Source organism: Ammodytes marinus (assembly GCF_949987685.1).
Source record: "Ammodytes marinus genome assembly, chromosome: 15".
Classification (NCBI taxonomy): Eukaryota; Metazoa; Chordata; class Actinopteri; order Uranoscopiformes; family Ammodytidae; genus Ammodytes; species Ammodytes marinus.
This window is the reverse complement of record NC_137219.1, coordinates 28,343,623-28,366,647: the sequence shown is the minus strand read 5'-3', so window position 1 is coordinate 28,366,647 and position 23,025 is coordinate 28,343,623. Positions and strand designations below refer to the sequence as shown.

The following is a 23,025-nucleotide window of genomic DNA, read 5'->3' as shown; positions in this document are numbered from 1 at the left end:
ACTCTGTCCCTGGTTTCATACTTCTCATCGTTTGGTCGGAGTTGCTTTCTCAGAGCTCTTCTTATTCTCTCTGAGCACTCTGCCTCAGTGAATGCTTTTCTTGCTGTGTGTAACGCTGTTATATGTTGTCCCACCCATGCACTGATAGTAGTGCCATCCAAGGCAGGTGGCATGACGACTAGGACAGAAGGAAGATTTGGATTTTGTCCAAATACCAGCTGGTATGGGCTGAAGCCGTGGACATTCTGCATTGTGTTCTTTGCCATGAGTGCTCAATCCAGGGCCGTTCCCCAGTCACATCTGTTGTCACTTTTAACTTTCAACAGTATCTCCGTGAGTGTTTGGTTATGCCGCTCCAGCAAACCATTACTCCAAGGACTGTAGCCAGCAGTAGTCTTTATCTCAATATTAAATTCTCAGCCATGTCTCGTATTTCTTCATTATTAAATTCCCCTCCATTATCACTGAGAAGTCGCTCCGGTGGGCCGTGGACACTAATCCAGGAATGAATGAAGTGTTTCACTATCATACTAGGCTTCTTGGAGGTGACAATGCTACCAGCACTGAAGCGAGTGAAATGATCGATAATGTGAAGGTACCACACATTATGTTCTAGTTCATGTAAATCCACTGCTACAGTCTCATTGTATCGAGAAGCCATGGGCAGACCAACAGCAGGTTTAGGCGTAGGCCTGCTGTGCTTGAAACATATCTCACATTTGCTCACTATCCCTTCCAGAATAGTAGTGTTCTCATCATCAACATTTCCAGCAGTTTCTTCAGTCTATCAACTGATGCATGGCCGAACTGCTTGTGAAGTTTCAGTAAAGCTTTGTGTTTTTGTTCCTCAGTCATATTTTCTGTAATAGCAAGCACAATGTTCTCATATGCATCACTTAGGGAGTCTTTATCTGATATGTTAATACAGTAATGTCCTGAGGATGTAACCTATAGAGCTAGCTTCTGTTTCAACATGGTCGCTGTGTCGTTATCCAAGTCTAAAAGAGCTCCTGCTCTCTTTAGGGAAGCTTTACTTAGAAGTAACGGGATGTCAGATGGTACTACTTCTGTTTCTATGCAGCATTTTGTTTTCCCTACCTTGGCTGGAATCTTAACTTTTTTTATGGAGTGTACAACTTTTCCATCTTCAAACTTGAAAGGCTTGCTGCTCTCCATGTTTATCACTTGCTGTATTTCGCACTCATCCAGTCCCTGCACATAGTTATCCAGCCACTGTTCACCACAAACTGTCCTTGTGCAAGCTGTGTCAATTACAGCCGATCCTAGAGCTTCAACCTTGAATATCTCATAATCTGATTCCTTTGAAAACAGAGTTATATTGCACTCATCAGGTTTTTCACTGCACTGATTTTCACTTGTCATTTTAACATGCTCTTTCTTGTGTGGATAGTCTTTTACCCAATGGTATGTGCTCTGACAAATACCACATTTTGTCAGTCTTCCGAAATTATGAAGCGGGTTAGTGCCTGCAAGGGGTCCTCACGCTTGGCTACTTTGGGCTGGTGACCAGGCCCGGAGTGGCTAATCGGGAGAACCGGGAGCATTCCCGGTGGGCCGCTCTGGTTTTTGGGCTGCGAGGGCCGGCCCAGTCATGGCACTGGGTTAAAATATCATTTTACCTATTGGTGCATTAAAAATCATATTATTAGTCCGCAGTTAAGTTACTGCTAATGGAAACTGACCATTTCCTACAGCTTCAGTTTCACATTAAAAGCATCTAACTGGCGTAACGTGAGATTACTTTTATTTTGAAGCAGAATTTAGGGCCTCCTAGCCCTGCTGCGTGTCTCTCTCTAGCAGCATGTCGGACTACGAGGTGAAAGATAACTTGTAATTCTGCGCTCATACCAAAGGCTTTATGAAAGTTAGTCACAGCCCCCAGTCATATATGTTCAATGCATGCTCGGGACAATGGCGACTGGAGCGTCGGCTGCACTGGGATGAGCCAGAATCCGAACATGTAGGCCTATTCGGATGAGCACGGATAATGAGATGATCGATCCGAATATGTTTATTTCGCGAATAATCTCGTTATTATTCAGGAAACAACTATTTATTTATTTTGCCTATCATGCACTAAATTGACGCGGCGCGTTCTGCCTTAACTTGAGTGGCACCTATCAGCTGTTCATCTCCGCTGCCGTGGCAGAAAAGAGATAGGCCTAGACCAGCTGCGTTTATGCATGGCCCCGTGAGCTGCGGTCTCTCCATTCCGCTGGATGTTTGTGACCCCGAGTCACCTTCAGTCCCTCCTGACTTTTATTTATTTCAAATCTCTGAACGTGAACCACGTCTCTTCATTTAATAAAATCGATCTTTAAATATTCGATCTGCAAACACTTCGCTTGTTTAGTTCATACAATCTGTTTATAACTAAGAGATTTGCTCAAAAAAAGTTTCGTTTTTGTGCGTTGATCAATTAGACCACTAGATTATAAAACGCTGTTTCCTAGTCTAAAGTAATTATTCATTGAACTAAGTTAGAAATTAAAAAAGAGAGGGAGAGAGAGATAGCGAGACAGAGATAGGCCTATGAGAGACAGAGGGAGAGAGAGAGAGTGAGAGAGAAGAGGGAAATAAACGGGCAAAATAAATCTTATCTAGATCGATGATACAACTTAGTTTAGTTAAAAATAAAAAGGGACAGAGATGAAAAAATAAAATAAATTGGGCAAGTTTATGATTTACTGTGATGTAATAGGCCTACTGTTTCAGACTCTGAATGTTCAATGTCCCCCAGTCAAACGTGTAGGGGCTTAGACAGTTATAATGAGAGAGAGAAACAGATGAGTACAGTATGAGGAAAATATGCCTATCTCATTATTGATAATATGCCAATATTAAATCAATTTGAGGCTCTGAAGGGACAATAATTGTTGTTTTTTTCACACATAAGCCCATAAGCCCCAGCCACTTCCGGTTTCATATCCGAATACAGGTAGCCTACATATAGATAGGCTAATTGTGTTTGTTGAACAGATAGCCTACAGATAATGACGTCTCCGTACACTCCTACTGCACATAGTAGCACCATGGCAGGCACCTGAGTAGGCTATAGGCTAAACAGGAGCATTTGAGTCCACACAGTCTAAAAACACAGAATTACAAGGGTGCAGAGAACAGTGCACTGCAAAACCTAGAGCAGACGTACATATTAAGGTTGTTATTACATTACATTAATAATATCGGCGTGAAAGTGGGCTGATCTGAGGCATGAAACTCCAGGGCTGAAAATGAGTCCCACTCCGGCCCTGCTGGTGACTGCTCTCTTCTGTTGTCTGTGTCGTATACAGTGTCTTTACTCACGTTAATTGTTCCCGCTTTCCGTTCACTCTTCTCGCCGAACACTCGTTTGAGCGCTGATCAGCAAAAGTATGTGTTCCACATGCAGTTAATGCCAGTTGCTTCAACGTGTTTAGTCCATTTATTTGTAGCTCAACAGCATAACATTACAGCATCGCCACCACGGCGTCAGACACTTGGCACTAACCAAATACGTCATAACAGTGCGCACCTGATAATAGGGATATGGCTACCGTAAATAACAGAATAGAAGCCCCAACAAATTTAACTTAACACCTGGTATGCCCCATGTGTCACAGCCTGACCATAGGAACAAGCTTCCTCGCCCAGTCTGCCTCCAGGACGGAAATAATAATGGACTCAGGTTGTAATAAAACCAAAGGACAACCTTGTTTCAAATATGTCATGTGTGATAGATATTACGTAAGTAAAAAAAAGGCAGAAACATCCCCTTTGTCAAAACTCCTCCGTTCTATATATCTATTCCATTCAAATTCTCTTTTTAATATTACACATTCATTTGACCAATCTTTTTTTTTTTAAAGCCACAACATCCAGTTTGCTCCCAGGTTTCAAGGTCCTCCTCCTACTGGATGGTAATCACAGGCAGGGTTAGTTGAGGTCAAGCCTGTCAGTAGGAACTCCCAAGAGAAGCTCTGAAGGCCAGGAGTCCAAACTATTTTTGAATTCTTCTGGGGGTTGGGACTGAGACCAATTTTAAAATGACTGTAGCACAGGAAACTAATCAGCTAAATGTATGTAGGTGGAGTTTGTGCTTTCCCTGAGTGTGGTTTAGGCGCATTACATCAAGAGGTTTACTTGACATTAAAGAGCGGCATAGTTAGTTTGCAATTAGCAATCCTCCATATGGTGGCGCTGTTATTAAGACCCACAGTTGCAATGCTTAACAGGCCACGCTTGACCCCTAAGTCTGATCAACTTAAAATGTCCCACACAGGTCCAGGTGAACGGGCTTTACAAAAATGCTTCTGGGACCATAGACAAATGTTGAGCTAATTTGCATAAGGTGAAAAACTTTTTTTCTCAATGTCTTTTTCAATTTTCACCCAATCCACACAACATTTTGTACAGAATGTCTGTAGAGAATTAGCAAGATCGCTTGAAAAAAAGTCCGCCAATGATCAAAACGCCTTCGCAGGGCAGGGGCTTAGCTGATACTGAAAATGTATTATGCCTCCATATCAAACTTTTTTAAATGTCTTCGGCTATAAGTATACTAAATTTCATGAAATGATAAAATTAACAATTGTTATGGAATATTTAGCTAAACTGCTCCATTAATATGAAGGTATACTGTATATAGATTGTAATCTCCGTCACCTTCTTGAGAAGTATTTAACCAGTGCAACATGTTGGAGCCTTGCGCTCACAGTCTGGCACACTGTCTGCATGATTATCACTGATGACATGCCAATGTTTTCACATCCACTCTAGATAAACTAAAAACATGTTGCTAATTATTTTATATTACCCCTTTAAAGCCGTGTACATGTTATGTTACTATTATGCGGCACATATTTATAATGTTGACCACACCATATCATGTATACAATTTAAAAAATTATATCTAACATTATTCTATTACATGTATGATATCCTATTTCACTTCAGTATTTATTACTTTTATCTCCATGTAGCTACAGTATTCCATTTCGTCCAAACTTATTTTTAACTTTATTTTGCATGCGACTTTATATTTATGTTGCACCTTATCTCTACACTTTTTTATCTGCACTGTGTCCTTGCACTACTTTTATGTTTGACTTAAGAATGTCATTGCCAATGATATGACATTGAATCTTGTTAAGATGTGTAGGTAAGCTTACTTACTTACTTGAATTGTTTTTTATATTTGCGTGCTTATTTTCTCTGAAGACAGACTTATTTGTTCTTCAATTAATATGAAACATTCATACACCTCAGCTGTGACACTGCTGTACAATCTTTAGATCTGGCTGGTTGAGGTTTAGTGTGAGTGCTGCCTCTCATTTAAACATTATGCCATTGTGTGTTGATAGACGTGTGTGCTGGGAGCTTTAAAATCCTAGCGTTGAGCTTCACAGCTCAGACAGAACTATCCCTTTTTCTCCACCTCTACACTGAGCACTGGCCTCCATTTATCAAAAGCAAGTGTTGGCCGGGACCAGTGACACACTGGGGCTGCGGCTGTCATCTAGGCCATATACTATAATGTCACTTAAAGCTGTTTTTTATTAGCTGGATGACAGATAGTTCTTTAATTGTTTTGTTATTTTTCCTCCTCATGTGAGAAAACACAGGGGCTTGAACGTGGGAATGTATGGACTCTTGCTATGTTTGGATAGAACAATTGGGAAAGTCCTATAGAACATGTGTGATTGGATTTTAAATGTGTTGATATACAAAGAGCTGATAGCACAGTTAAAGGGATACAGTTCTTGGGACGTGGGTTCAGTTAAACATGTAACAGCTTTATCAGACATACAAACCCTGATCAGTGTGTGAAGTTGAGTCTCTCTAGGACTGTGGTGGTGAGGTGATGGTGACACACGTCAGAAGGTGACAGGACACACTTTATTTTGTTTGCAACCTGAATTTAGGAAACAAGACCTTGGTTTATTACCAGGATATTTCCAAACACGTAAATTCATGCAAGCAGTTACTAATCTACCAATCCCTATCCTTTTGGCTTGGGACCACTTATCTTAGAATTTTTATGGATTTTATTTTTTGTTTTTTTATTACCTTTCACTTTATTATGGGTTATGATTTGGTGATCTAGGTTGGAGCGTATCCTTGGAGGTGGCTAGTTCAAGGCTAACCCCCTTACTAGTCACCTGCCCACCAGATGCCCTCAGACGTTCCTACCAGTGAGTTTTCTGGTATTCTGTAGGCAGTGGTGCAGATGTTACTGGTGTGTGAAGCTGCAGAGTGGGGACTCTTTGCTCTCAGCTGAAGCAGAGCAGAGGGCCTAACACAGGTTAATTGGTGTGCTCGGCTTTGACTCCAATCTTTTCCAGATGTCATTACCACATTATTGCTGCTGCTGGTAGAGCCTGTGAAAGCAACCACTACAGGCCCAGCCTCTTGAGCAGTGGTGGAAATATCAATGAGTTTGACACAGTTTTGTTTCTGTGAGTTGCAGGCCAACAGAGCTCCTAAAGGCTTACACCAACAGGACATCAGGTCCAGCAGACAGATGATGCTTTTTCAGTATGTCAAAAAGGTAGAAACTCTGATACTTGTGAATGTACAGTTAATGTCTTTGTTATTTTTTATTTAACTATATATTTTTGAAAACTTCATAAAGACAAGAATCAGAAAATGCATGATTCCATTTGCCATCTTGGCTTTTCAAATATGGCGACCTTCAACGTTTGTTTTTTAATATAAAGTTTATACACGTATCTCCTTATCCTGACATCTAAGGGACATAGGAACATGAGCCAGGTGGATATCTTCACCCAATGTGAATACATTTACAATAGGAAGGTATATTACAAATATCCATATACCGTATGTACACCGGCCGCACAGAGCAGGCGCTAGCTTGGAAGCTGAGAGGGAAACGCTGGTATGTACTGGCTGGCAATATGCCCATTAGCCTACTTTGCATTGAATCTGCAAGTCTACGCCACGAGAACGCTGCTGTGGCAGTGCAACACATCAGAGGGAAACACACTTACATCGATGGCAGTGCGGAGATGAAAATATAATTGTATGGACTTTCTAACAAGGTGACAACCACTCACTATAATGGCACACTTTCCACTGGCATTGTTTGTTGGGTTGGTCTATTTGTTTGAGCTCTGCTAAAGTTTCTTTTTTAAATTGTTGTCCAAAATTGAGTTGTTTTGGACTATAGTTTATAGACGTATAGGGCCTGTGCTTCATCTACCCGTTCTCTGTTGACTACGCGTATAGATGGCACGCTTTAACGCGCTGGGATTAGTAATTTAGCGGGGGCTCTCTGGCCCCCAATCAGACCAGTTAATACGGTCAAGTTGAAATATGTATCCTTGAAGGAGGCCTTATCAGGCTCATTGCCACATCGTGTCCCTTCGGCGCACTGTTGACAGATTTGGAGAGGTCTGGTACTGCTTCATTCTGACCAGCTGTTTGTATGTTACGGTGACGGGTCTCAGTCCTGTGGTTTGACTCTCTCCAGCATGGTATCTGCACATTTTTAAAGTTCAAATTTAAAGACATTTAAGACCTTTTTAAGACCTCTAAAATGAAAAAATAATACCATTACCGTGGTAACAGAAATCGACAAACTACACTACAGTATACTCCGTAAAGGGTTGCATTAAATCTGACTAACACATATTCAATGCACTTTAGCTAACAACTGCTGTCTAATTACAGAAAATAAAAAATGTTCAGCAGTCTGAATGAAGACAATGTCCCCCCGCATTTCCATCAAATACATATATAAGATCACTGTAAAGGCAACCTGAAAACCCATCATTACCACATTTTCAACCAATTATAGAACTGTATCAATTGGTTTACATTTTCTGATTAATCGAGTAACAAGAACAGTTTAATCAATTTAGAAAATATGTGTTAGGTGCAGCATACAATATTTTAATTAGGCTAAATTAAAAATGGGATATTTTTTGGGGAAGAATAATCCGAATGTTCTTCATATTTTAATTCCTTATTCAATAAATAACAAACTTAGTCCATTAACTTTTTTTTCAGAACTTATGGCAGAAACTATTTAAAAATTGGTTCCACAGGTCAAGGGAGGTTTTTGCAATTTCAAAATCGTATGTGTATGTTGGCCTAGCCACCTGTAGATTTACATCCATGCTCACGGGACCTGCGGTAATTTGGGCAAAGTAATTTGTTCTTCATACAGTATTGTTGCAGGCATTCAGGTTAATAAACCGCGGGTAATAGGGCTGTACCGATTGGCAAAGGAAACGTAGGCTACTATCTGCGATTGATGGGAGGATCGGCAATAGCTTTTATCTAGCTGTCAGAAAGGGAGTGCAGAGTGGAGAGAAAGAAAGCGACAGAAAGAGAGACAAGCAGTGAGATAGAGACCCGCGTCTCACTCCATGAGCTCACGCTAAGTCAACGCGACCTGAATGAGCTGAATGAACGTCTGATGAGCAGCTATTAATAAATATAGATAAATAAACATGTTTACTAAACACAATCAACGTGTTGTGTGATTTGCGACAGTAGCCTACCTATATCATCAGCGGACGGGTGATTGCGCACCTACAAGCAGCGGCAGTGTGTGGTCGCGGGGTGAAAAAAGCCAGCCAGTCGTCCTCCCTCCACCTCTCACTGAATTTATAATAGCTTGGCATGCATTCCGCCTGATTCCGCCGCGTTCTTCTCTCCTTTTTTGCTCTACTGCGGCCGACTTCAAATTCGAAAGCAGGGAACACACATTCTTCTTCTACGTTTTAAATGCGGTACTCAGCCTCACACGGCCGTACTGCCTCTAGCGTATGTGTCGGACTTGCCGGATATCTTTGAAGTATATAAAACACGATAAAATAAAAACATAGAAATCTATAACAATTAAACTAGAAAACTAGAAAGAAACAAATAAGGCAAGCTCATTAATTCTGCCCCCGATTAAATTTAATGCCGCCCACCCAATAATTCCAGACTTTTTAAGACATTTAAGGCCTTGAATATTGAAACTTAAATTTAATGACTTTTAATGCTTTTCAAGATCCGCGGCAACCCTGCTCTCCAGTGAGTGTCCGTCATAGCTCATTCAGTCGGACGGCTTTCCTGACCACTGGTGCCCACCCTTGAGGACCACAGCTCCCCGCCACAGCTTCAGCAATGGAAAAATTTAGATTTGGCAAATGGAATGTTTTTTTAAATTTTTTTATTGATTTTCTGTTATCAAACAAAGAACAACACAGCACAGATCTTGTCAAGTTACAAAAGAGTAATGAGATATAAAGGTTACATAAATACATATTTGGATCATATAAGCATTGTTTACAGTGGAGTCATGTGGAAGAGATTATACAAACTATTTATTTGTGAAAACAAGGTGTGGGCGTCCTTTCTGCAAGAGCTCAGCAAGATGGCAACTGGAATGTTGATATTAGGTAATCTAGTAGGAGGCGAGATATTGAGAAATTAGTGTTTGAAGGTCGCCATTTTTAAAAATCCAAAATGGCCACCATATTGGTTTATCCGATACGTGAATCATGAATGAATCCACACTGCACCTTATGACCAAGCATGTAGTGCTTCAAGACAAGCCAGTTGATAATTTTTGTTATAAGCTGGTTAACTGAAGCAGTCCAAGTCCACCAATAAGTCCTGTGTTACACCTGCAGCCAAAGCACAAGAAGCATTGTGTCATGCTAGACTCTGCATAAAATCCGGTAAGTTTCACAACACTAAAAAAAGTGTCACACTTAGCGCTCGTGGTGCAGTGGTCAGAGCGCCCCCCGCTCTCCCTCCATGAGGCTCAGTCCTTGCAGCAGACCTCAGTTCTCTGTGTGTCATACCCCTCTCTGCTCCATTGCATCTCTGCCTCTCTGCACTAAATAAAAAGCATTGAAAATGCAAAAAAAAAAGTAATGTGTGACACTTATCATGTGCTGCAATACAGTTAAACCTAGTGCCACTTTTGATTTGACAAATCTGAACCCTTATTTAGAATCTGGGAAAGCATTGAGGTCTCCCTCATTTTAAATGACGCTTCCAGGCGACACTGTGTCATGGACAATATGGGCCATGGTAGATGATGAAAAACATATGAATTGATTGTATGTCCTTTGGACTGTATACAAGCTGTGTGCATCCTACGTATTAGAAGGCATGGGGTAGCCCAGTAGTGAACTTTTGCACTTTTTTCACATGACCATTCAAGACTTGATGTGCGCAGTCTATCCAACCTCATACTGTATATCAGAATATTTACACAAAAAAATTACATTTGCAACAAACTTAATTGCTCTACAGTTGTTAGTATTGAATAATTTTATCATAAATATTATTTTGAGGAACATGGAACCAAACGTAAAACTAGAATATGCTTGTAAAGCAGACGGTCGTCCCTGTTGCTGTAAACAACAACGGTGAAACTCTTCAGGAAGCTTTCTAACTTCAAACAGTGTTCCAGGGATCACATTGTCCTGAGAGGAAAGTTTGTTTATACAATTATGGGAATATACCCTAGAAAAATTTCACTTTTCCAAGTTACATAGTGCACCTTTAAATAGCCAAGCTCTCTGAAGGACTAGTCGATCATCACTCACAGGTTGGTCCGGTATCTTATTGTTCTTCAAGCTTCCATAATTAGGTGTGTGTAATAGAATAATGCTCTCAACGACTTGCTTCATTTCCAGACTGCCTCATTTACACACAGGCTGCAGGGGAGGAGTCAGTAATGAAATATCTTCAGGGGGAAAGTTGGGCTTCAATCAGACATGCTGGTTTGCTCTGAGAGCAGTCATTAGCTGGGAATGTTTTCACTCCAGGTCACCCACAGACACAGCACCCTTTCCCCTTACATGAAATGGTAGTGAGACCCCCAGGATACACAACCACTTTCACATCTGTATTCTTCATTAGGATATGTTATGGATCATTTAGAGAGCGCTGGAAAACAAGCTAAAAAACACAGAGGCAGCCGCTTTATCAAATCTATCTAACGCTAAAAATGCCCCTGGGGCGTTTTAATGGCAGCTCTATTCTATTTATTTTACAAATATCTCTATTAGTGTAATTACAGATTTTGATGTTCTTAATCGGCACAGTAATATTGATGGTATAAGGCTCAAGCTGCTCATGTGTGTGTGAATTGTGTTACTGGCTGTTTGAATGTGATTTATGGACACGCCACTGTTGCAGCTCGAAGGATGACAATGTCAGTCAGTTGTCCCGAGTCAGTTCTACAGAATAGGAGAAAGCAAGTACAGCTAATCACAAGCTTGTTGCTGCAAATAAGGCAAAAGATGAATGCTTTCAGAAAACTATTAACTTTACAACCGATTATTTCTAACATGACAACTGTATATCGTAGAGCTTTAAGCTTTAATCTTGATTCAGCAGATTTAAACTCTATACTTAAGCATTGCATTTATATCTTTAGATTAACCAAATCAAAGAAATACATTGTATTGTTAATCTACACCAATAGAATAATCACTAGACTACTCCTTTGTGTTGATATTTAGACAAATGGTCTACAGTGCAGCAGTGATTTATTAAATCTATTTTAGTTTATGGCAAAATGCCTGAAAAACTAATGAAAATGATATCACGGCCTTCCAGCATTTTTCATGCTATACTATATGGATGTTAGATACCACTTAAAAGGTGGAGTCAGCGATTATTGAGAAAGCTTGATGTCAAAATCACTTTTTGTCAAAATCAGTTGATATCTCCTCATGATCCGCTACCTGTATGTACTGTGTGTGCGCTGAATGAAATCCAGTGTTAATACACAGCCTAGGCTCTGTAAATGGGCATGTTGTTAGCTTCTGTGGGCCCCTATGTTCACATGCCCGTTTACAGAGCCTAGGCTTTGTATAAACACTGAAAAGAAAATTTCAGTGCACACACATTACAACAAGTAGCAGATTGGGAGAAGATATTCTGTGATTCTGACAGAAAGTTATTTTGACAACAAGCATTCTCCAGAATCACTGATTCCTCCTTTACTAAATGATATGTATTACTCTGGTTTAACTACGGCATCACCCATTGCACAGGAGGTAGCGAAACTAATCTATATTACATCCTTGGACATATGAATATTTAAATACTTTATGAAACTCCTCGGAGAATAAATGGGTTGAAGCAGATTAAGCTGAATCAGTTCCTTTTAATCTGCGGTAAACTGGTTCATTTTGGGTTGAGGTGAAACAAGTGAGATCCCCATCCATCTTTCCTCTGCTCAATGAAAGCTGAGCCTGAGCAGGAGCTGAGTCCCTGAGAGCACAGAACCTCTTAATCATCTGGAAGAGTGTGGTGTAAAGTAGCAGGATAGTTACTGCGGGGCCCAGGGAGTGTTTGTCTTCAGCCTGGGCAGCTAGATTACCTATGTGGGGGGAGGGGGGGGGGGGAGATTCTCATTTATACAAATACACTCTTTGGCCATTATCAATGCTATCACTTCAGATAACTGTCTTGTCTTTCTCTGAGTCTAAACTGTGAGTGTATTAGGGTCAAGCATGTTGCATATGTTCTGGGTTACAAGGCGTTGAGAAGAATGGAGTCATGAAGGGGGCTGTGTTGTGGTTTGGGTAACAGAGGGTTAAGGCTGACGTTAGGGCCATGCTTGGGGTTAGGCTCTGCCAAGGGTTACAGCCTGAGAGGAAGTTCTCTTCGACAGTTCACTGACAAGAAAGTCATCTGTGAAGTACTTCAGCATGTACTGAAGCTCACAACTGTAACCAAAACTGTTTTGGATTTCACTTGTACAGCTGTATGAGAAAAATTTGTGGTCGGAGCAACACTCTACTGATAAAGCAAGAAACACTAGTGTTAGAGGTTTTAGAACAAGGGCCCAGATCCAAGACCACCATCTTACAAATCCCTGTCTTGCATTGACGAGATCCCCAAAATTTGACCTTTCAAAGATGATCACATAAAATTCCTAAAGAGCACCTATTATGCTTTTTTGTCTTTTCTGTCCTATAAACGTTGTTCTAATGTTTTATAATCATGCTAAACGATACCAAAGTGTCAAATAATAACGTACATGCATTTAGAGATATTCCATACTGACCGTCCGGGGTGGCTGTGCAAAGCGCACGGCACCCTAGTGCCTAATTTCCTGCATTGAGTTACATAATCAACATGGATTTGTCATGTATGGTAATGCTGCTACACACTCAGGCCCGTCCCTGCCTCCCTTTGAATGTTTTATAGTTATGCTAAACGATACCAAAGTGTCAAATAATGACATACAGTACATGCATTTAGACATATTCCCTGCTTACTATCTTCGGTGGCTGTTTTGTTAGGTCTTTTGTTTTTGTGTTCTCGTGTTCAGGTGTGTGTGTTTGTGTGTGTTTTTTGAAAAAAAAAAATCCAAAAATAAAGTATTAAAAAAATAAAAGCAGCTGATGACGTTTGCGGCACCCTAGTGCCTAATATCCTGGATTTATTGACTTGAACAAATTGGATTTCCCATGTATGGTAACGCTGCTAAAAGCTCAGGCCCGCCCTGCCCGGCCCTAGCCTGGCTCCGCCCACCTACTTCTGCTCAATTTTCATTTCCCTTCAGTAGTCAGTCTGGGTCCGCAGTATATTCGCAGGCTTTTTTCTTGATAGATTTTTACACGTCACGACCAAACTTTATGCGATTGATTGGCAGATCCAGAGTGGCACTGGGCAGATCCAATAGTTCTAAACTTCAACAGACACCTTCAAGTGAGTTTACGTTTGTCAATTGAGCGATTCCAGAACTTCTGTACAAATTAAATGAAGTACGATGGTCTAGTAGGACCAGGCTAGCCCCACCCTCCCCTGTCTGCTCAAATCTGCCTGCGCTCGCACTGCAGTCCGCTCAGTGTAGAGGTGACGGTGCATGTTACCATCCGGTTAATGAGGGAACATGGCTCTGATTGGCCAGGTTCCAGGCCTAGGTAAGACAGGGACAGAGGGCAGACGGGGGTCTTAAAGAGAGTTGCGTTTAGGCTCTAAACATAACGTTTGTGCAGAGGCTGAACTGCAATACCAGTGTGATCCTGAAAAATAGCATAGTAGGTGCTCTTTAAAGAGAGTTATGTGTACGCTCTAAACAGACCGTCTTCGCAGAGATTCTATGAGACGAAATCCAGCAATGCAAGTGTGAGAAATAAAAAGGGATTTTTGGACACTACACTATGAAAACAGTTTCTAGTAGAGTCACAAAATAAAAAGCTGAACCTGAAAAATAGCATAATATAGGATCTTTAAAGACTTTCGATGTGAGTTTTTGTTGTTTTTTTACCATCCAGTGAGTATATATTATGGGAACTTTCCTAATGTAACACATTTGACAAGCTGCTCAGTAATGAAATCCCACTGCAAAGAAGAAGAGGAATAGTAAGAATGATAGTAGGTTGACATGTGGATAGTAACTTGTGTAAATGCAAATAACATTAAGATACATTTTTTTAATTGGTCTATAACGACTGCAAATGTTTCATTGTGTGGTTGCTTAGTTGTGGATGGATGACAAGTGTCTGTAGAGTGTGCCAGTTTGGACATACACATCCCAGCTGCCTTTTTAACCTGATTCCCATTTGAATGTGAATGTATGGATGGGTATACTGTATGTATGTATATATGCATATAATGTGTATGTTTTTTGATATGTACATATATTTATTTGATTGTGTTGGGGAAACAATAAAGACAGATACTAATGCATGTCGAAAAAAAACAAGGTTTTTTCAAGAATTGTTATAGAAAAAATATAATTCTAAATCGCATTTTGTCTGGCTAATCTTGAAATGCTAAACATACAATTGTTACCATCCGTGAGCATTGTAGCATCATCAATACTGTATATGAGTATTGTTTTGGTGTTTCTTTCAAGAGTAGCTGTGATAGAATTTGATGTAAATAAAGAAACGGTTTGTCTGCAGAACATCAGTAGACTAGCCTAGCCCCCTCAAACAATAGAGGGGACAAATAAAGCATAGTTTAAAAACAAAGCTATCATTATCATTATAGTTTCTGCAGCACACAACTCCAAAAAAAAACAGTGTGACCAAAAGTGTCTTAAAATACTAAAATAGTAACCACATAACAAGTTTCTGCCAGATAAACATATCTGTTAACACTGATAAACATGGGAATGAAGGGAAATGTGTCCTCACACTGAAAACAGCTGCACTACTGTGATGCTGTGGCGCCCTCTGTTGTAATAAGATGAAATGACTACTTTGTAGCCATAGATAATCAAGTGTAAAATAAATTTCAGACTAGAGTCATTTCATTTCTATGAAAATTCTGGATGAATTTAGAAACAACAGCCGACGAAATCGCAAAGTGCATGTGGAAGGAAAAAGGACACGCAACTTTACAGTAGCGGACCTTTGGAACGGAGGAATGCTGCGAGGCTTCCTAGTCTAGTAGGAAATTAAACCCAAATGTGACACCAACAGAAACTTTCAGTGCATCGTAAACCGACAGCAACTGCAGGAAAAGGAGCTAAATAAATACTTTTGTATTTTAATTTTTATAAATATAATAAATATAAATGTATCTATACTTTCTGAATATAGCTTTACCAAGATCATTAAACCCTCACAGTTATTAAGGTACCATTCAGAAAGCTCACTATCATAAGGCCTATATCTCTCCAAAACGGCATCAAATGATTGTCTGTGATTTACTCTTAGGGGTCCTCTCGAGGACTCTTAGCTTTTCATAGATTTAGGAGCTACTTTTAGTGCTAAAATGCATTATGAATTAAACTTATCTTAAAAAGTTAGAAGTCCTAAAATAATGAGTGAAACACCCCTTATTTTTAAGTGTTACTCCAAAATCAGCAAGTTTGGACTTACTCTTAACCTTAAAATGTTTTGTGAATACGGCCCCTGAGCTTTTCAGACATCACTGTGGAAGTTTGTCCTTAATTTGAGTGCTTGATGGAGTCCAGGAAGCATCATGGCTGTGAGATATCATGTCTTATGAGCCGGTGAAGGCCTACATCCTGTTAACCTGACGTACAATCTGCCGGCTTTGGGCTTTGCAGGATTGTTTTTTTTATGAACTATAGTTCATGAGGAAGAAGGCAGAAGGAGTTTTTATATTTTTTTAATGAAAGATGTAAATTCTTCATTATTCTATATCTTCATCACACTACAAGGGTGAAAAACATACCTTTAACATACCTTTCATTTTCTTGGAAGAAGTAAGAAAATGTGAAAAATGTAATAAAAACTATTTACTTGAACAAAAAAGGCTTTTCCTCTCAGATTATTTCTTGTGATGATTAAAATACAGTGATGAGTGCAAAGAGCCCATAGATAAGGGCACATGGGTAAGCCACCAACAGCTGCTGGCCCTCCATACCCAAGGTGGAGATGAAGATCTTGGAGGCAGAGAGACTACACCAAAAAATCCCTAGCAAGGTCAGACATGTACCCAGGATGCCTCTGTGGAAAGAAAAAGAGGGATTGGAAGCTTGTTCACCATAAAGGTCAACCTGACCTGAATTCTTCAAGAAACTTTCATCTGATCTTTTTCTTTGTTGGTCAAAACTAAGGGGGCTTTCACAACTACTGTACCTTTTCTAGGACTTTTCTGTTTGATCCGAACCAAAATTACAGAAGTGAAACCACCAAGTGGACCTTGGTCCGACCTAAAGAGGTGGTCTCGGTCCAGATTATACTTAACCATGGTTTGGTTATGGTCCAGTATGAAGGCAGTTTTTCGATGGTTCAGACTTTCGGAACAAGTACAGGCAGTCCTGGCCGGCTATCGCCATTCACACAGAGGAGAAATTAGTCTAAACCAAACCTAAGCAGATCAAATCCATACACTGGATTAAAAGAATGGTTCGGACCTAAGTGCAGACTTCAAGGTGTGAAAGCCCCCTATAACAGATTTTTATATGGTCATTCAGTTTTTGATGAGGATGCTTGTGACAAATTTAAAGGCTGTTTAAACGGGGCAGTACAATTAGATTCCAGACGTAGTGAGTTAAAGCTACGTTTTCATGCCTCCGCACTGGGGAATGACGAAGGCCATAGCCAATATGTTTTAGAGTTGTCCGTCCATCTGGGCCATTCTTGTGAACCCAAAAACTCATCAACGCTTTGAGGGGATTTTCTTTAAACCTTGCACAAATGTCCACTCTGACTCTAAGATGAACTGAATAAATGATGGAGGTCAAAGATCACTGTGACAGAAGGATTTGAAGGATTTTCTTCAAAGTTTATGAGTGAAGTAGTAGTAGTTGTAGAAAATAATGACAATGAGCCATCTTCATAGCAACTGACCTACTGTAAGTCTTTAAGCCTATGAAGACGATGAAATATCACAAACAGTAACATAGATAATACACAAGTACTGAGGGGACTTACTGCAGCGAGCAGAAGACAGCGTATGTAGAGAGGGCCACCATGGGCAGGAGGCAGTAGCCCAGCACACTGATCACACAGCTTAAAGACACGGCCAGGCAACTCATCAGACTGAGGAGAATGTAAATCCCAATGCAGGCTGTAGCACTGACACCGTACACGTAACCAAAGTTGGCTTTACCTGCCTGGATATACGAGAGAACAGAAATAAACTGGTTTAATCACTTTACTTTGCATATTATATGGCAAGCGTTCCAATCCCCGTACTTTCTGCTATTTAGTATGGTAGAAAAAGATTTAGGATGTCCGAATTCATGTGGTCAGATTTAGTATGGTTAAAAAATACCCAGATGCCAACTACATCCGGATGAGGTTTTTAGTGTTGAAATCAGCATGCTATTTGGGCGATTCTGACCCACAATCCAGTTCCCGCCGGCAGTGACGTCACATCGACAACAATCTGACAACATGACGGATATACAGTGCTGTGTGAAAGTTTGTGAACCCCTTGAACCTTTTGGAATTTTATTTATTTTTACCATCATTAATTCATTTTTATCAATACCAGTATTTCTTACATGAAATAACAGATGTTTGTTTATCAATTCAACATTTTTCTTTTCCAGAAATCAATTGTTAAAAGACAAAACAAATGATTTGCCAACTGCTGTATGTGCAAAAGTTTGTGAACCCTGAGCTGCATTGCTTAAATCAGGCAGGTTAACACAATCAGGTGGGCCAAAATGATTGATGAAATAGACCAATGTAATGAGAGATCGTTAGGGAAGAAATTGGGTGGCACTAGATAAAACAGAGATAAAACCAGGTCAGTTTAGGCCCACCAAAGTGAACCCATACAGGTCAGACATGCTAAAAGGGAAAAAAATCTCAGAGGATCTCAGGAATAGAGTTTTGGGGCCAGTTTCACAGACATGGATTAAGCCTAGTCCTGGACTAAATGGAATTTTGAATGGAGATTGTCCATTGAAAGTACAATTTAGTCCAGAACTATGCTTAATCCATGTCTGCGAAACCGGCCCTTGATGTTGCACATTTGTATGGGGACAGCTATAAATTCATATAAAAAAAAATGTAGCTCCATCGGTCCACCGTGAGGTAAATCATCTACAAATGGAGAGCTTTAAGAGTGACTGAACATCTGCCTAGAAGTGGACTTCCTTCAAAAATATCATCAAGCGCCACAAGAAAAGTGATTTTTCAGGTAAAAGCCAACCCAAACATTACATCTGGAGATTTGCAGACAATTTGACACCACCATTCTTCACTTGGGAGAAGGTTCTCTTGGTGGTAGGCAGAGTTGCGTTTTTGCCCAAACATGGTGGTTTTGGTTATGACCAAACAGTTAAATTTTCGACTAATCTGTCCACAGAATAAGACTTCAGGTATCTCCAGGTGCTCTCTGGCAAAGTTGTGACAAGCAGTTTTGTTCTTTTTTGATAGCAGAGGCTTCTTCAGCAACCCTCCCATGAAAGCCATGTTGACTGAGTTTTCTTCTTATTGTGGAACCATGCACATCTGTCCCAGATGCTGCAAGAGAGGTCTGCAAATCACTACATGTAATGTTTGGGTTGGCTTTTAACTGAAAAATCACTTTTCTTGTGGCGCTTGTGGATATTTTTGAAGGAAGTCTACTTCCAGGTAGATGTTCAGTCACTCTTAAAGCTCTCCATTTGTAGATGATTTGCCTCACGGTGGACCGATGGAGCTCAAACTTTTTTTTAAAATAATTTATAGCTGTCCCCAGACAAATGTGCAGCATCACAACTCTATTCCTGAGATCCTCAGAGATTATTTTCCCTTTGAGCATGTCTGACCTGTATGGGTTCACTTTGGTGGGCCTAAACTGACCTTTTTTCTCTGTTTTATCTAGTGCCGCCCAATTTATTCCCTAAAGATCTCTCATTACATTGGTCCATTTCATGACTCAATTTAGCCCATCTGATTGTGTTAACTTGCTCGATTTAAGCAATGCAGCTTAGGGTTCACAAACTTTTGATCATACAACATTTGTCAAATAATTTGTTTTATCTGTTTTAACAATTGATTTCTGGAAAAGAAAAATGTTGAATTGATAAACAAACATGTTATTTCATATAAAAAATATTGGTATTGATAAAAATGAATTAATAATGGTAAAAATAGATACAATTCCAAAAGGTTCAAGGGGTTCACAAACTTTCACACAGCACTGTATAATGAAGAGGCAAGATCAAGGCGCAATGTTATGATGAAATAAATAAGTAAAAGTATTTCCCAACCTCATGCTAACTAGATAATTTGTATGGTCATCTGTAGCATGTGGAATAGAAAAAAGTATGAGATTTGGAACGCAGGGAAAGACTCTTACTGTGCTAAATATCTAGAAAGTAACTCACTATCATTAAAGTGACCCCTAGTACAATGAAGAAGAGGAAAGGGCCTGTCAGGTCATTGTCATGTATAATGCTGCCATCTACTGGCTTGGAGGGGTTCAACACTGTCAATGTCTTCTGCCAGATGACCTCAAAGTTGGTACCTAGTTCTAGACAACGACCAGAAAAGAGTCAAGAAGAGAAGAAAAAATTATTTCAAAATTCAATCATGAAAACAACGTACAAAATACAGAAACACCTGATCAGTCAGTAACTCTTTCTGATTGTTAGTATGGAGTGATCTTCAGTGCCATGTTGCTTTGATTGGAATCTGAATACAGGAATGTTGCTTTATATATATTAATCAGTTCCACAGCTGCCTCCGGGGAATTACACATCTGAATTCTATATGAACGGACAATTGCTAGTTTAAAACGAATCTATTACCAACAAAAAAACATCTGTTTGTTATCACCCTCGAGAAGGGGAGGCTCCTCTTCTGGGTCATGTGTTCCAGGCTGGTAGAACTCTCCAGTGTACTGCTGCTCCATGGAAGGATCCGCAGAACCTGGCACCAAAGCCTCTGCTCCACTGGAAATAACACAGTCGCAAATGAAATATCAAATTAACACTGATTGGAAAAACATAAAAGTAGTAATATGATGAAGGCACAGGTCGATGACCGGTGTCAAGGTTTATCGGGGTTTGAAAAAGTCAAGGTTTCAAAACCACTATTATTTTTCCGCTATAGCGTTTTAAGGTTTTAGCGCCCTGCCCCCTAGTATGTTAACATTCAAGTTTATTAATGTTTAGAATATTCCTGCATCAGGAATTTTTACTAAAAGAGAAATGTGTAGAACGTGAGCATGTCTCTACAAACCTTATTGACCTGCTCACTTTAGGACTGCTTTCATTTCTATTTTATTTAGAGTTATTCATTTAATGTCTTATGTTATCATTAAAGTTTATAAATGTTCAGAATATACTATATGTTGTTTAAAAATGAGAAAAGATTGTGTTAATCCGCAAAAAAAAACAAAAAAAAAAACATTTCTAAATAACACATTTGAGAGCTGCAATCGCCATACCATGATACAGTGAAACTGTGGAATTTCTTACTTTAAGTTATCATACCCTCAGAAAATCATGCCTAATATGATGATGCTGTTCTTGCTCTCCGGGAAGAAAACACATTCTCCCTATAGTTTCTAAGTCTCATCAGTCAGTTATGTCAAGTTATTCTAGGATTTATTTGATGTCGCCCTCATGTGGAGTCTTACATTGTTCACAGAAAAGTCAGGCTATGATCCACAGCACATGGTCAACACAAAGAGAAAGTAAAAAGAGACTTAAATACCACCATAGGAACAAGTTGTAGTTTGGCTCACATACCTTTATACCTGTCTAGTCCCATTGTACTCTGGAGGTTTTCAATGATTGTGATATTATTTACAGATAATCGGATGCATATGGCACTCAAATGAAATGGTAATACAGTATAGAGGCACAATCTAAAGTCTAAACACTTACTCATCATAATAGATGGGGCTTGTGGCGTTGTAGATCTGGCTGTAATCCATATACTGATCCTGGCCATCGATGTTATACCCTGTCTGGTAGAAGTCCTGCTCAAACTGTTGGAAGTCCCCCATGCTCAACACAATCTGAATCACATATTTCAGTCAATGTTAAGACATTTTTTATAAGTACACCCCCGCCCAAATCCCCAAATGAACTTGATTCTGCACCTGGTTTATGAGAAACTATCTCAAAGTATCTCAGGGTTAATAACTAAAGGGCAATACACACTTTCAGGCAACAAAACAACTTATTTTCTGCTCAATAAACTCACCAGTTTGAGTCTAGAAAGCCCGACTTGTTGAGGCCTCTTCACAGAGATGTTGATGTCAACAGGCCAGAGAACATGCAGCCCAGTCTGTAAAGAAGTATTAATAGTTTGCTATATTTAGCATTGGGCTGTGGGACATGGCAACTGCTGAGCTCCTCTTTATTCTGATTCTTTAAACTGGAAATGCTCTAAAATGTAAGAGCTTTACTGAACTATAATATACAGTGCTACTCGAAAGTATGTGAACCCCTTGAGCATTTTGGAATTTTATTTAGTTTAACCATTAATCATTAATTTGTATCAATACCAGTATTTTTTATATGAAATAACAGATGTTTGTTCAATTAATTCAACCTTTTTTTTCCGGAAATCAATTGTTAAAACAGACAAAACAAATGATTTGCCAACTTTTGTATGTGCAAACGTTTGTGAACCCTGAGCTGCATTGCTTAAATCGAGCAGGTAAACACAATCAGGTGGGCCAAGTTGAGTGATGAAATGGACCAATGTAATGAGAGATCTTTAGGGAAGAAATTGGGCGGCACTTGATAAAACAAAGATCAAACAAGGTTGGTTTAGGCTCACCAAAGTGAACCCAAACAGGTCAACACCTAAAAGGATAAGAAAACCTTAGAGGATCTCAGGAATAGAGTTGTGATGTTGCACATTTGTCTGGGGACAGCTATAAATTAATTAAAAAAAAGTTTGAGCTCCATCGGTCCACCTTGAGGCAAATCATCTACAAATGGAGAGCTTAAACAGTGACTGAACATCTGCCTGGAAGTGGACTTCCTTCAAAAATATCCACAAGCGCCACAAGAAAAGTGATTTTTCTGGTAAAGGCTGACTTCCAAAAGACTTCAGGTATCTCCAGGTTCTCTCTGGCAAAGTTGTGACAAGCAGTTTTGTTATTTTTTGAGAGCAGAGGCTTCTTCAGCAACCCTCCCATGAAAGCCATTTTGACTGAGTTTTCTTCTTATTGTGGAACCATGCACATCTGTCCCAGATGCTGCAAGAGAGGTCTGCAAATCACTACATGTAATGTTTGGGTTGGCTTTTAACTGAAAAATCCCTTTTCTTGTGGCGCTTGTGGATATTTTTGAAGGAAGTCCACTTCTAGGCAGATGTTCAGTCACTCCTAAAGCTCTCCATTTGTAGATGATTTGCCTCGCAGTGGATCGATGGAGCTCAAACTTTTTTTAAATAAATTTAAAGCTGTCCCCAGACACATTTGAAACATCACAACTCTATTCCTGAGATCCTCTGAGATTTCCTTTACTCTTGGCTAACTGACCTGAATGGGTTCACTTTGGTGGGCCTAAACTGACCTGGTTTTATATCTGTTTTATCTAATGCCGCCCAATTCCATCCCTAAAGATCTGTCATTACATTGGTCCATTTCATCACTCAACCTGATTGTGTTTACCTGCTCGATTTAAGCAATGCAGCTCGGGGT

General features: G+C 39.8%; 1 protein-coding gene across 1 annotated transcript; it reads right to left on the bottom strand.

Annotated features, from left to right (window-relative positions):
- Positions 1-16,258: 16,258 nt before the first annotated feature.
- Positions 16,259-21,626, bottom strand: LOC307261518 (protein YIPF7-like; the record flags this gene model as incomplete). The annotated part of the gene is made up of 6 exons (XM_080042077.1): positions 21,573-21,626; positions 21,251-21,384; positions 20,196-20,311; positions 19,745-19,890; positions 17,352-17,533; positions 16,259-16,421 (listed from the first exon to the last, which is right to left on the bottom strand). Exons 2-6 carry the CDS (start codon positions 21,370-21,372, stop codon positions 16,259-16,261), a joined length of 729 nt encoding a protein of 242 aa, XP_079898203.1. The 5' UTR covers positions 21,373-21,384; positions 21,573-21,626.
- Positions 21,627-23,025: the final 1,399 nt, after the last annotated feature.